This window comes from Podarcis raffonei, chromosome 7 (assembly GCF_027172205.1).
Source record: "Podarcis raffonei isolate rPodRaf1 chromosome 7, rPodRaf1.pri, whole genome shotgun sequence".
Lineage (NCBI taxonomy): Eukaryota > Metazoa > Chordata > Lepidosauria > Squamata > Lacertidae > Podarcis > Podarcis raffonei.
In genome coordinates, this window is record NC_070608.1 from 61,282,642 (window position 1) to 61,296,062 (window position 13,421).

Sequence of the window (13,421 nt, forward strand, 5' to 3'; positions counted from 1 at the left end):
AGACACTCTGCCCTATCACTCATCATAACCTAAGAAAGGGAGAAGTTTCTGCTAGTAGTAATCTTTGGCCTTCCCAAATGTTGAAGACTCTACCTCCCATCATCCCTGGCCACCGCCATTGTTAACTGGGGTTGAGGCCCAACATCTGGAGGTGGTTTTGAATCCCTGTTTAGCAAGCACCAGCCTAAACCCCACCTGAGGATATTGCAGTATTATGTGAGTGGGTCCCCTTACCTTGTGAGCAGACCCCTAGGGAAGTTAACTGTGTCCTGCCTCCCTTCTTGGCATGGCAGCTGCAGATCCACACTGCACAGAAAGGTCTTGCCGGAAGTCATACTTGAAGCTCTGTGCTCTGCCAGTGACCCTACTGCTATAAACATCCTAAAGGAAATTGAACCATACAGCCCAACAATATCTGCACTCCCCTCCCCTTACCTCCATTCTTCCTTGATTTTAGGAAAGCAAGTCCTCAAGGTACATACAATTTGGATGCAGCCACTGAAATCACACACAACTGGATAAAATGTCAAAGTATCATATTCTTAAGGATGCATGAATACAAAGATAATTAATGCAACAGAATGAGCTCTAAATGAATTCAGAATGCGCAATCATACTATGCATGCATTATATGACTAAAGTTCCAGTTTCTGAATTTGGGTGTGTGGTAGGGGACTGGAAAATAGAATTGAACTGTGATTTATATAAAACAGAATGGCAATTATATACAATATGCATCAACTTCTGTGTATATTTTATTATGGAAAAAAATAAATATGTTTTATTATTCTATTTTTTTAAAAAAAACCTCCTTGTCACAAAGATGAACCTCAAACTTTCATATGGACAAACTGCTATTTAAAAAAATGAAACAAACTGACTCCCACCTCTTTCTTAATTCATACACAACAAAGAACACTTATTTGCAATTGGCACTGTTATTTTTATTAGTACGAGTATACTGAAACAATAAACTTGTACTGGTATACAGACAATTTCTTTAAAACAATTTTGTTCAAATTTTGAATCAAACATTGTTTTATTATAATAATGAAATAATTTCTACCTAGAAAACCTGCAAGCACCATCAAAGAAAGGGACCATAAAATTCAATAAACAGACGCGAGTGTATCCTACAAATAGACACACCACGATTAGAAAATAGAATATGAATTCTTCCATTTTTTATATTTGTTTTAAAAAAGCTAGTGCAAGTACAATATTTTACACTGGAATTACAGAGAGTATGCACGCATATGGAAAAAGGTTCTCTTGTCACAATAAAAGCTCTTACCTATGTCTGTATGCACTTAAATTTTTTCTCCTCTTTTCTATAAGGTGCAAAACATTATTCCCTCCACATTTCTCCTTTGTACTGGCCATTGCAGCCCAATATGACCTCAGCATAAAGCTATGATACCCCTTTTCCTATGCCAACACTAGGCAGGACATTGAAAGTGTATTTTTCAGTCATTTGAATAAGGGAAAGAAGCCAATATGAACCACCTACTGACTTTGCAATGCTTCTTTCCTCAAGAACTTGCTGGATGCTTGTAATGTTGACAAGATTGCTACCAAATTGAAAGTAAGGGCCTCAAAGTTCCCTATTTAGATGCATCAGAAAGACAAGTATTTAGTGATGTTACGTATATTTTTTTTAAAGGTATTTTTAGTATTGGCTGTTGGGAGTAACCAAAGATAAGCTTCGTATCCTAATAGAATAATTTGAGAGGCAACAGTTCTGGAATACAATAGAAAACATGAGAACTCCAACCAGCTAAGTAAGTGCAGATTTTTATTGCCCAGAAACAACATTTTGAGGCCTTTCAAGTACTTAAGGACTGCCTTCTGGGGTTAAACTTAAATAGACACAGAACAGTTTGCAAGTAAATCTAAACTATCAGTCTACTTCTCAAGTATGTAGGCCAAATTTACATCTAGATCAATCAATCGGAAGGTTTTATCTTCTGCCAGCTATACAGTCTTAAAATGTTCAACATGTATCAGAACTGTTATCATTTCTCTGGGCAATGAATATCTGTACTTATTTTGTTCCTCCTTTGGCTTTGGCTTCAGGTTGGTGAAGATTTATTGGCAGCCATTTTGAAATGTAATCTCTCTATGGAGATAGCAATCTCAAGAGGAATTGCACATATATACACTGAAAGACTTCTAATTTTCAGAGCACTCTCTTGGTGGCCAGCTCTTCTGCTGGTATAAGTTGGTCTCCCTCTACTAGTTTTATAACTCAACAAAATCAACACATTTGAAGGATGATTGCAGCCCCAAAGTTTCCTAGACTAAGCATTCAGTGGCTGTACAACAGTTCACTAGCCACCCCCAAACACACACACACCCCTTTGAAAGTGGCAAGTGCCTATGATCTGGACCTCTATAGCGTCACTTGTCACAGACCTCAGTGAAGGTGACTTGCAGTATTATACAGCAGTTCCAGCACCAGTGAGTTAAGTCCTATTGCAGACGACACCTCCAATGGCTGCCTATTGTATGGCTGAGGAAAAAGTGAACAAGAGCTTCAATCAAGCAAAAGGAAAATGAACAAACAAAAGCAACCTTGGGTGAAGCCTCTGATTCATTCTCAGTGGAAGACTCGAGTCCTTTCCGAGCACAATGAGAAAAACCACAGATTTTGCAATCCCCATTGTAGAAGCACTCCTTGACCAAATGCACTTCATTTTATTGTGTGAGAGGCCATCTTTCTGCACCTGAAGGGGCCATTTGAATATAGAATTATATCCCCCCTCCATATTTAATGCAAGAACAGAAACTTGGGATTATTACTACAGACTGGAAGGGGAGAAGGATTCAGACAACTATCAATCAGCCCCCAGCCCCTTTTAAGGACTCCCTATTATAAATTAATTTTACACCTTTACCCCAGAAATATTTATATTCCTAAATTCCCTTCAGGTTTTTGTGTGTGTGCTAGTAATATATATTTTATATATCAAACCAAATGAAAAAATTCAAAACTTTCTGCAAAACTGCTAGAGTAACTTAAATCATGTCTTCAATACCTCCAGGCGTCAATGAGGTTTGCGTGCGTGCTCTGTGAGAGGTTATGTGGAATTATGAGAAACAAATTGCTCATTCCTTCTTGCCTTTTTGTGGTTCAAGAACCCCTGGTGACAAGCACTTCTTGTTCAGTATTAAATTCTTTGGGTTCTTTTTCTTAAAAATAAAAAAAAGATAAAGAACAGGAAGTGCAGAAGACATATAGATCACCATCCCTAGAAGGAGTTAAGACTTCCTAATCAAGTTCAAAATCAAAATTGAAAAGGGGACAAATTGTAGCATGATGGTGAATCATTCTCCCCTGCCCCAACAACGGGATTCATGTAATACAAATACAAAAGTAAGCATAGTTGTCTTTGAAAAACCTGTTAATTAGCATTTCTTTCCAGCCAGAACCAATACAATCGGATCACCTAGACGTGAGAGTTTTCTATATACAAATAACATGTAACTTTCACCCTTTCTCGGCTTTTGTACTTTTATTTCATTTTTACAAACAACACACTATTTCAACATATCCATCGCTTTTCAAACACTGAATGAATCATTCCAACATTCATGTTTCTTTTGTGCAATTTTTTTTAAAAAACATTACCTGTACTCCTCTCAATGTGAGTGCTTCAAAAAAGTTTGTTTAAGCTTCTCATCAAATTAGGTTCACGTAAAAAAATATTCCCACGAGTTAATAGTGCTACAAGTAAAGATCCTATCAGTAAGGTAACATGTCTGAAGCGAGGTCGTCTATGTAAAAGAAATTGAACTCTGGAGTAGAAGTGTGCAACTTGTTTGGAATTTCCCTATCAACAGAAAAACAGAATACTGCTCTTGGAAACTACGAAAGAAATCAACAGAATAGTCCTGTGCTCTCAAAAAACAACAGTCACAATTTGGGACACTATTCATTTATCTTATTTTTCAGGAATTGCCAGGGTTAAACATAAAAAAAGCAAAAGCACTAACCACATTCTGCTTAAAAACATATAGAACAATTTCCCTTATCTTCACGCTATCACAGTGCCTGTCCCTAAGTTGGACAGCACTGCTACCTGTGGCGATGGGGACAGAAAAAGAAAGTGCAGGTCACATATTGCTGTTAACAGAGTTCAGTTCATAGTGGATGTGACACAAGAGGACTCAGTTTTCTTAAAGCAGATAAAAATCAGGGGCGGGATCCAATGAACTGTGAGCAAAAAAAGGAAGAGAGCCACTAGTTCACTTGTGCAAGCAATAGCAGAATTGTTCGTATGGGATGATAATAAGGTAGGTTCTATGGTCATTTGCATTCTTCTACTTGCATGAGAGCTGTAAAACAGCCCTTTCATGCACACAAAAAACATCTTCCACACGCAGAAGGGTACTTTTGGATTTCAACCCATGGACGGATGCCACAAAGCCAACAGTGTCAATCCAGGCAGGCAATTACTAGTGTGTTCTGTTACCTTTGCAGTTTGGGTCACATAACGGCTGCTTTGGTTGCCCATTTCATTATTTCCGAACTGCTTGTGGGTAAGCCCACACAGCTCGTGAGTAGTAATTTCTCTGATGTGTTCTGAAAAAAATAAATGATAACCACACTGTTGCCATTAAAGGTGAAATGACGTGCTTATGAGAAGGTTAAAAGTCACAGGCACCCAAACACACCAAAGTTCGGCGGGTGGCAACATCTGAAATAATGCACCCCAAGTTATGATAGCTCCAATGCTGCAAAGTGAGAGGGAGAGAGGGCCTAGCCATGAATTTAAAAGCATCGTTTTTGAATGGACTGGTCTAAGAATATATTGTTCAGCGCAGATAGATTCAGGATCTCAAAAAAGATGGCCCTACATATTCAAAGAATTTGGAGAACCACAACTACTCCCTTGTAGGATTGAGTCTGATGGTGTAAAGATTTGCAACACTGTGGCCTGGATGTATATGGCATCATTTTTATTTTTTAAAAAATGTTTAGAAACCAATGTCTGGAAACAAGAAACATTATGCGATTGACTTCAAGATAGCACTCTCATTTCCTACTCAAACAATATCATTGTTGTGATCCCGCCCCACCCCCCAATTGCTTGGCAACATATCAAAGCAAAACAAGCCACTGTTCACAGAGCATTTTTTCCCCACAACTGAAAGCTACAGTTCACACTAGACCTGCTGCTTTATGTTGCAATCTACATGATAAATCTGGGAAGTTAATCCACGACCATGCAGGAAATCCAAACGTCTCCTTGGAATTGAACATCCCTACTCCAGAGCAGAAAAAGTGCTCCTTCTGGTCACCTCAGTGTACCACACGCCAGCCCCATCCCTGAGTAAGAGGTGTGAAAGGTTTCAAAATGTTCCTTGATTTAGGGAAACGAGTAGTGATGTCACTTCCTGGCTCAAAACTGCCCTCCTCCCACCAATTCAAAAGTGACACCAGGATTAAAATAGAGGGATAAGACATGCATTTTTTTTTCTTCCAGGAAAGGGCAACGGGGGTGGGGAAGGAAGATGCATGGGAGGGAATAAAAAACACAACACAGAATAGTCCAGGTATAACTTACAGGATACGAGGTAAGTGACATCGCACTCTGAAACCCTCATGATGTAGCCCAAACAAATTGAAATGACATCTAAGTTAAACACTACAAGGAACAGTCATTTTATACATAGATATAGATATATAGATATAGATATATTTATTTAGAAATTCCTATAAAGAGGTTCTGGTTTTTTCTTTTTCTTTGCCCTGACTAATTTTATTGGTGATTGTATGAGTTTTGCTGTAAACTAAAACAGGTCTGGTACAAAAACAAAGAGGAAAGACTGGTGTCAGTTAATATTGCCATGTAGACACTGTACAGAGAGGCCTCTTACAACGAAATTAACCTTAACATGTTCTCCGTGCCCGCCAATTGCTATTTAATCCGTGAGAAGGAAGTGGGAAGGGAGCGATTCTGTGAATGAGAGTTTATAGGAGCAACCCAATGGGGTTAAAAGAATTTTTCACTTGAAATTAGGTGCCTTTTCCAAAACAAACTAAGGCACTTTAGAAGCCCAAGACTCAAATCCTATTCCAATTGGTGAGGAGGACAGAGGACTCAACAGAGCCCTAACTGCAGACATCAGCAGGACCAGAACTCACCTCGAGCCATTTTCAAAAATGCGGCACATAAAAACGTCACAGAACTGGCCCACAAATTATCCGTTCCTTACCACAACCAAGAAACGCAACTTGGGGTGTTCCAGCAGCCAAATGAACTTTTTCCTTGGTCACGGAGAGTTAAGAAGAACAGTGTGCAGCATGTGTTCTTCCTCCTCTGCACAGGGCTAAATTTTATCAACAATAAAGAAGATGGTTTAGTAATAGTTACGGGCATAAAAATGCGACATGGTGAGGCTGCAGAAGACTGCTGGCTCTCATCCAAGCAGTTTATAATTGCTTGTATTCACAGAATCTCTCCCACCCCAGGGCCATCCTCTCCACCTTTAAAGTCCTCCCAGGGAGGAATATTATCTATTTCCCGCCCCCTCTATCTAGATTTCCCACCCTGCTTTGAATGTGGAGGCCAGGTAGAGTAGAATCAAGAGCTGTGCAGAGCCCTTGCTCCATGTGTGCCAAACATATTTGCACCCAGAAAGGCTCTGTGCCTATCATGGAGGGAAGTTTAGGGCCCTAGATTTAAACACACACAAAAGGGGGGTGGGAAGGTCAAGCCATCACCCTGTGGGTGAATCTTAAATTGGCACATAAAATATTGCACATGCTAAAAAAAAAAGCAAACAACAAAGGGGAACAATGTTTGGAAGGAAGCAACAACTGCAGGATTCTAAGTCTGCAATGCAAGCAGTGAACAAAATACATTCCTATTGCTCCAACCTTTAATTATTATTATTACTGTTGTTGAATTTTTTTTTTTTACTTGTTAGTGTTAGTTTTATAGATACGGTCAGTTTCATGATCCCTGCTTCCTTTTATGTTTGATGCTCTCCGAGTACATGTGAAAATAGTGGTACTGATGGGAACGAAATAGGGATTTTTTTGCCCCCTGTCTCTCTAGTCCTCTTGCCGTCAGAGGTTGAAACGAAAAACAAAACAACAAACAAACAAAAAAAGAAGCCAAAATAAAACTCCAATAAACAATAAATTGAAAGTGCCCTGAGCAGAGTTTATGGAAGATTAAGCAAGTTCTCTGAGCAGAAATGTTGAAAAAAAATAATTACAGCACTAAATAAGCAGTGTGATTGTGAGGATGAACCTGCTCAGCTATTTGGTAAATTACTGAGAGGTTACAATTCAATTCAATTCAAGACAGATTTCAAGCTATTTTAAAACTTAAACACATTTTTGGTGCACCCCAGAAAATGGTACAAAAATGATTAGTTCTGGTGTGAGCTAAGGTTCAAGTAACAAACAAAGAGACATAAGAATTGAAGGGAAGGGTAGAATGGTAGTTATTTTTTTCTCCTTAAAACGTATTATATTTAAGCAAAAGATGAGGAATGAACATTGGAGGAATCTGTTCATTCTGGGTTCTGTTCTGATATCTGTAATTTCGATTCTTGATCTGAAAGGGCCTCAGATTTGCAGAGGCCGAACGCAACCAGCAAAGCCACATTCACAGTCCAAGTATCGATCAAGGGAGATGAACTCCCGTTGGGCAAGTATCTCAACTAAATATTGGCTGAGCTGAGACTGAGGTCACAGCTTACCCTTCACCTGAGTGCCAGGGGTGTTCGAATTGGCCTTTTCTGCTTCATTCATTCCCCGGACAAGGCCGCTTTGAGGATAGTGGCTACCCTAAGGCATGCGGAATGATAATGGAAAACAAATCAGGGGTAAGCAGCCTCTGTTTACCCAGGCAACATGCCCTGGCTTTAGTTTGCATCCAAGAATAATTGCAAGTGGGGAAAGAAGAAAACTCATGTCCACCCGCCCACCCCTGATAAGAAGGATTGCATCCTAAAGTAATTGCAAGTGGGGGAAGAAGAGGATTCATACCCACCCACCCCTGAAAAGGAGAAAACAACTGATGTTAATAACTTCTTATGCCATTTTCATACACAATGCTAAGCCCGTATTTGAGCTCTCATATAATATCTGTACCACATGAGAACAATGTTAACATGGATAGAACGTCCCAACATCAATTTTAGATTCACATTATAGACCAACTCAAGGAGAGCCCAAATTAAGCCTTGTGTGTGAAAATGCCCATAGTATCTCATCAGGAGATCCTAATCTTAAAGCTTCAAAAATTAATGCAGTATTTTAATTAACTGGACTTAGCTGTGTCTTTATTAATGTGAATTATTCATAGGCGGGTGTCATCAGATCACTTGTCTGTGAGTAGTCACTAGGGCATTAATGTGGCTCTGTCAGGAATTGGTTTCAAGATGGAAGCCACAGAAATCAGCAGGAGTTAGGACCTCTAGATCCACTCTTGAATTTGTTTCAGATTTGTGGGAACAGTAACACTGCCAAGAATAAAAGAGCTTAACTGGGTAAACTTTCTACCCATTGTCCTGTTTTGTACCAAACTTTTGACATCTACATTGTACTACTAATGGAAAAGGAAGTTCTTCAAAGTAACAAAGAGTAGTATTCACAATAATAAAATAACGAAGGATTAGAAGTAAAATGAAAAACCAAAACTTGCTTCTGTGTCAAAATCTCTCTTATGGAAACTGAGCAAATCTGAAGAGAAATTCTCAGACTTTGTCCTGGTTCAGGGTGACAGATATGGTAAGAAAATAAAAAGGTTGAAAGGAAACCTAACCCTATAAAAATGGCCTAGAGTTTAGGCAGGTTAGTAAGTAATTGCTACATTTGTTTAAGCTTCTTCAGTCCCTCTCCCTTTCCCAAAAATTATTAGGTAAAAACTGCAGGAATACCACACAAATGATAAACTCAAGATGTGCAAATTGCAAGATTCTTTAAAGTCCATCTTTTTCAAAAACACTGGACAATAATGATTTTTTTTCCTTCTCTTTCTTTTATACTCTCTCTTATTCTTTTATTATCTGTCAGCTCGCATATGCCTTTAACTCTTTCACAAGCATTAAAGTTTTAAAAGTGCCTCCTATTAAGTAGTCCTCGTGGACAATGACTGTCACATACCAGTTCATAATTCACATTCATCCCTTTGAAACCACATGAAAAACTTTCAACATCTTGCTTGTGAAAAAAACAACAACCCTCTACATAGTTTGCATGTAGTTTAACAGTGTTGAAGAGATCGGTTTTCTTTTCTTTTCCTCTCTCTCTCATTGAAGAGATTAAAATGAGATACAGTACTTGCTGAGTGTTAAGCCAAGATGTTCGGCAACGAAAGTGTGAAACAGCATTTTAAGTGCTTAAAGACATTCTATGTTCATCTTCGACATCCACTTCCTTGTGTCACACTGAAATTTGAAAAAAAAGTGGCACTAGTTGTCCATAGTCAGGAACTAAAAACAGTACTAAAGTTAAAAGACAAGTATTTGCAACCTAAAATGCAAACAACTGTTATGTCCACTCTCCCAAAGGGGCAGTGCATGTGGAAGCAAATGTCAGTGGCAAAACTCTCTCTCTGACCCTGTACAGAAGCAATGATGATGAGCCCATGCAGGGATCTCCCAGAGTTTGCTAGGCCTGTGGCAACAATGTCCTACTTTGAAGAAATTCCCAGTGTTAGCAAAGCAAGGAGCGTTCGCTGCGCCCTTGCAATGCAGCTGTACTAGCAAGTGGAGATGAAATGTCTGTATGGCAGCCTCTGAGAACGATAATAAAAAATAGTGCAGTCAGGCTCCCATTGTGGGGCAGAGGATGTAGTTGGAGTGGGGGGTGGGGAGATGGGAAATATGTGGCAAACTTCGGAGGGGCGGGGAGGAATTTAAAAAGTGGTTTTACGGTACAAGCCTCAGAGTTTCTCTGATGTTTCTCTGATACTGCCTCTGGATTGGCCTCCCAACAGCTGCTAGCTGAGAGAAGGACCAAGCCACGCTGCCATGGGACTTCTGCCCTCCCAATGAATCAGACATTAGTGTTTGTCTCTGGTACACTTCCCTCCCTTCCCATCCCCTCGCCAAAGACAGCCAAGGCTTATTCTGCTTGAAGTGGTGGAGAAACAGGAGTCATGGCAACAACATTTGCTTCCACAAAGGGTGGGGATGAAGCAGATACTGCCCCTTTCTGTAGCTCCCGATAAAAATAATCACCAATGAACACTTGAGGGGTGTGGGGAGTATGCACCAGTCTCCTGCATAATACCAGCTGCAACTATAACAACAAGGTTATAACATAAACCTAAAATAAGATGATAACATGTAAATACTGGGTTATTTTAGCCTACAGTACAGTAATCTGGATAAAAATGACAAGGGGTAGCCTAATTTCCTTTTCCCTAAACAGACTTCACTTGCCTACATTGGATCGCCCTTCAATGCAAATCTTAACCTCCTGAGGAATAAAAGAAGGTTTGGGGAGAGTCAACGGTGGCTCCTCTTCTGACTTCTCTAATTTCCGTGTTTCGGGGGCAGACCACCTCCTCTTCCTCGTTGCCGTGGGCTTGCTGGGTTCTGATTTGGTGAGCAAAGATGCTGCAGGCAATCCTATTTTGTCTGGAAACTTCAGTTCACCATTCTCAGATGACATCTTTGCACTTCCCTGATCAATCCCGTTTTCCTGCTCTGCATACCTATGTCTACTACCAGTTAGACTGTCATTCTTAGAGTGCTTCAGCAAGATGCTAGTTGAGTCCATGGACTGGCCCTTTTTGACGGAGCCGTTCTTCAGATTCTTGAGTGTAAGTGATATGCAGACGTCCCCAACAGAGAGTTTGGAACATGGCAAATCAAAGAGCTGGCTTGTTCTCTCAGGGCAGCAGGATGACCAACCTTGTCCAAATACAAAAAAAGGATATTCTACCAAGACTTCAACACTGACCTGCAGGGATGAAGGAAATGAGGGTGGGAGGGGAAAGGAGGAGAGACAAAGAAAGGGAGAGAAAACACATTAATCTGAAAATGTTCATCTGAATACCACAGCTGAGTTTAACCAAAGCAGAAACCTCTTTTAAAGAGAAGAGGGGTGGGGCGGGTTCAGAGAGAGTTGGGGGTTATTTCTATTACTGCAAAACAAGCTTTGCAGCCTAACCCAGCCTTGGCACTCCTCATACTAGACCGTAGCTCAAGTTGTGTTAAAGGTCCTAAAGAACTAATAGGTTTTCTTCTGACTGCGGCCCAGCAGTGGAAAAGTAAATCAGAACTACCCAGGAATCTACCATTTTAATGGTGGGTGGGATGTGGCCTTCTCAGAGAGACTTGCCTGCCCCACAAGATACTTCCAAAAGAGACAAGTCCAACATGGCGTAGCATCCATTTATTTCCCATGGAAGAGATTTCCCATTACCCACTACTCAAAAAGATATTTGTAGAGGTTATCTAAATGATTTTCTAAAACTGAAATAAGGGAACTCTAACTATGGAAAATATGTAATGCAATTACATGTTTTTGTTTTGTGAAAAAAATAAATTAAAATAAGCTTGAGGCCGGGTGGCGGGGAGAATGGCTGAAGTCACCTTTACATCAGTCTAGAAGGTAGCTGGGCATTTTTCTCCCAGCTGGCATAAAATATGGGCTCTATGCCTTTTGGTATGCAGAAGGGGACAGTGAAGAAGCTAGGGACCAAACTGCCAACTTTTGCTACTCCTCTTGGGGAGTTTTTAAAACACTTCATCTACCTCCCTTGCATTTTCTTCAGCAGAGCAGTATCCAGCCCAAGGTACTCCAGCACACCTCACTCCTCTGGGGTGAAAACAGCCCCCCCCCCCAGTTTCGCAGCAAACAGCTGCAGAAGCTACAGACCTGCGGCTGCTTTCCATGCTAACCAACTGCATTCATTAAAAGCAATTTCATAAGCCGCTTCTGTTCCACAGGGATTAATCCCAAGAGAGATTCTCTGTAGGTTAATTAATACAAGCTGCGGCTAGGGGATAGTTCAGAAAGAAGCCTAATTCTTCGTCCTCTCCTGGGAAACACAAGCAGTTCCTCTCATCTAAAAGTGATTGTGTGGCAATGAACACAATATAGATAGTCTTGGAACCTGAATAAAACCTCAGTCAATTCTGTAACTCAAATGTGATTTTGGGGTTCTATTTATTTCAGCAACCAGTAAGCTAATGCAATCCTGGTATACATTTAGGTGGCAATCTTATATCCACTTACCTGGGACTTGGGAGTAAACCGCTTTGAACTCACTAATGAGTTGACATTCATTTAAATTCTTTATTTATTATTTTTTATTAATGAGTCGACATTCAAATAACTGCACTGCTCGCTCTATTAAAACACACAGGTTTTTAATTTTACTTTAAAAAATGCCCATAAGAAAGTGAATCTGCTATTACAGAACTGGAGAACAGGGCCAGGATGGGGCATTGGGCAACGTCCCCTTGCTCTAGAAATTCAGTTGCTTTTCCTATCCCTCTTCATTTTTCATCGCACCTTTTTGCCTGCCTAGGCCCTAACTTCTTATTCATAACAGCGTTCACCCAAAGTAGGTCAGGATACCATTTGTCTATGCCAGGGATAGCTAAGGTGGTTTTTGCTCTGGATGCTGTTAGGCTCCAACTCCCATTGGTCCTTGCCAGAATGGCCAAGACTCAGGAATTGTGAGACTTGAGATGCAGCAACATCTGAAAGGTACCACGCTGGTCAGTCCTGGTATATGCTGACTAAAAGACTCACTGCAGTCAAAATATCCCCCCTTTCAAAAACTGAATATATATTAAAAACCCCAGACATGTAATATATGAAACGCAGCATACTTTTAAAAGGAGGATATCAAATAAATGGCTCCTGGGGAAAGTTTAATCATCAATGAATGTGAAAGGAGATATTCTGTTGTAGATATGATCAACAACGCTGCTCTCCCTCCTATACAACATACCAATAATGTGGAACATATGTATGCTTTAAAAACCTTTAGAACCACAAGCTCACAAGGGGGCGGAGAAGGAGAAAGGAAGAGAAATTCATGGTTTACAGTGCTACCTCAGGTTACAGACGCTTCAGGTTACAGACTTCGCTAACCCAGAAATAGTACCTTGGGTTAAGAACTTTGCTTCAGGATGAGAACAGAAATTGCGCGGCAGGGGCAGCAGGAGGCCCCATTAGCTAAAGTGGTACCTCAGGTTAAGAACAGTTTCAGGTTAAGAACAGACCTCCAGAACGAATTAAGTTCTTAACCCGAGGTACCACTGTACCGAAGTCATATTTTGCTTCCTGTAACGAGCTGTTTGACATCAAACTTCCAGGATGTAAGGAGCCTGGCATAAAACTGGCCAGTGAGGAGGGGAAAGACATTAATGGGCCATGATAAAGACTCCCAGGGAGAAATGGGGACGTAACACAGGCACAGCATCTGAGTACT

At 40.4% G+C, this 13,421-nt stretch overlaps 1 protein-coding gene across 12 annotated transcripts in view; it reads right to left on the reverse strand.

Annotated features, from left to right (window-relative positions):
- Window positions 1–1,666: 1,666 nt before the first annotated feature.
- The window catches only part of ATXN1 (ataxin 1), a 209,121-nt gene continuing 197,366 nt past the window's right edge, over window positions 1,667–13,421 (reverse strand). For all 12 annotated transcript variants that reach the window (XM_053396830.1, XM_053396826.1, XM_053396831.1 and 9 more), the window contains one exon: window positions 1,667–10,933. In XM_053396830.1, the coding sequence (XP_053252805.1) occupies window positions 10,403–10,933 (531 nt within the window). In that variant the 3' untranslated portion in view covers window positions 1,667–10,402. The remainder of the gene's footprint in view (window positions 10,934–13,421) is intronic.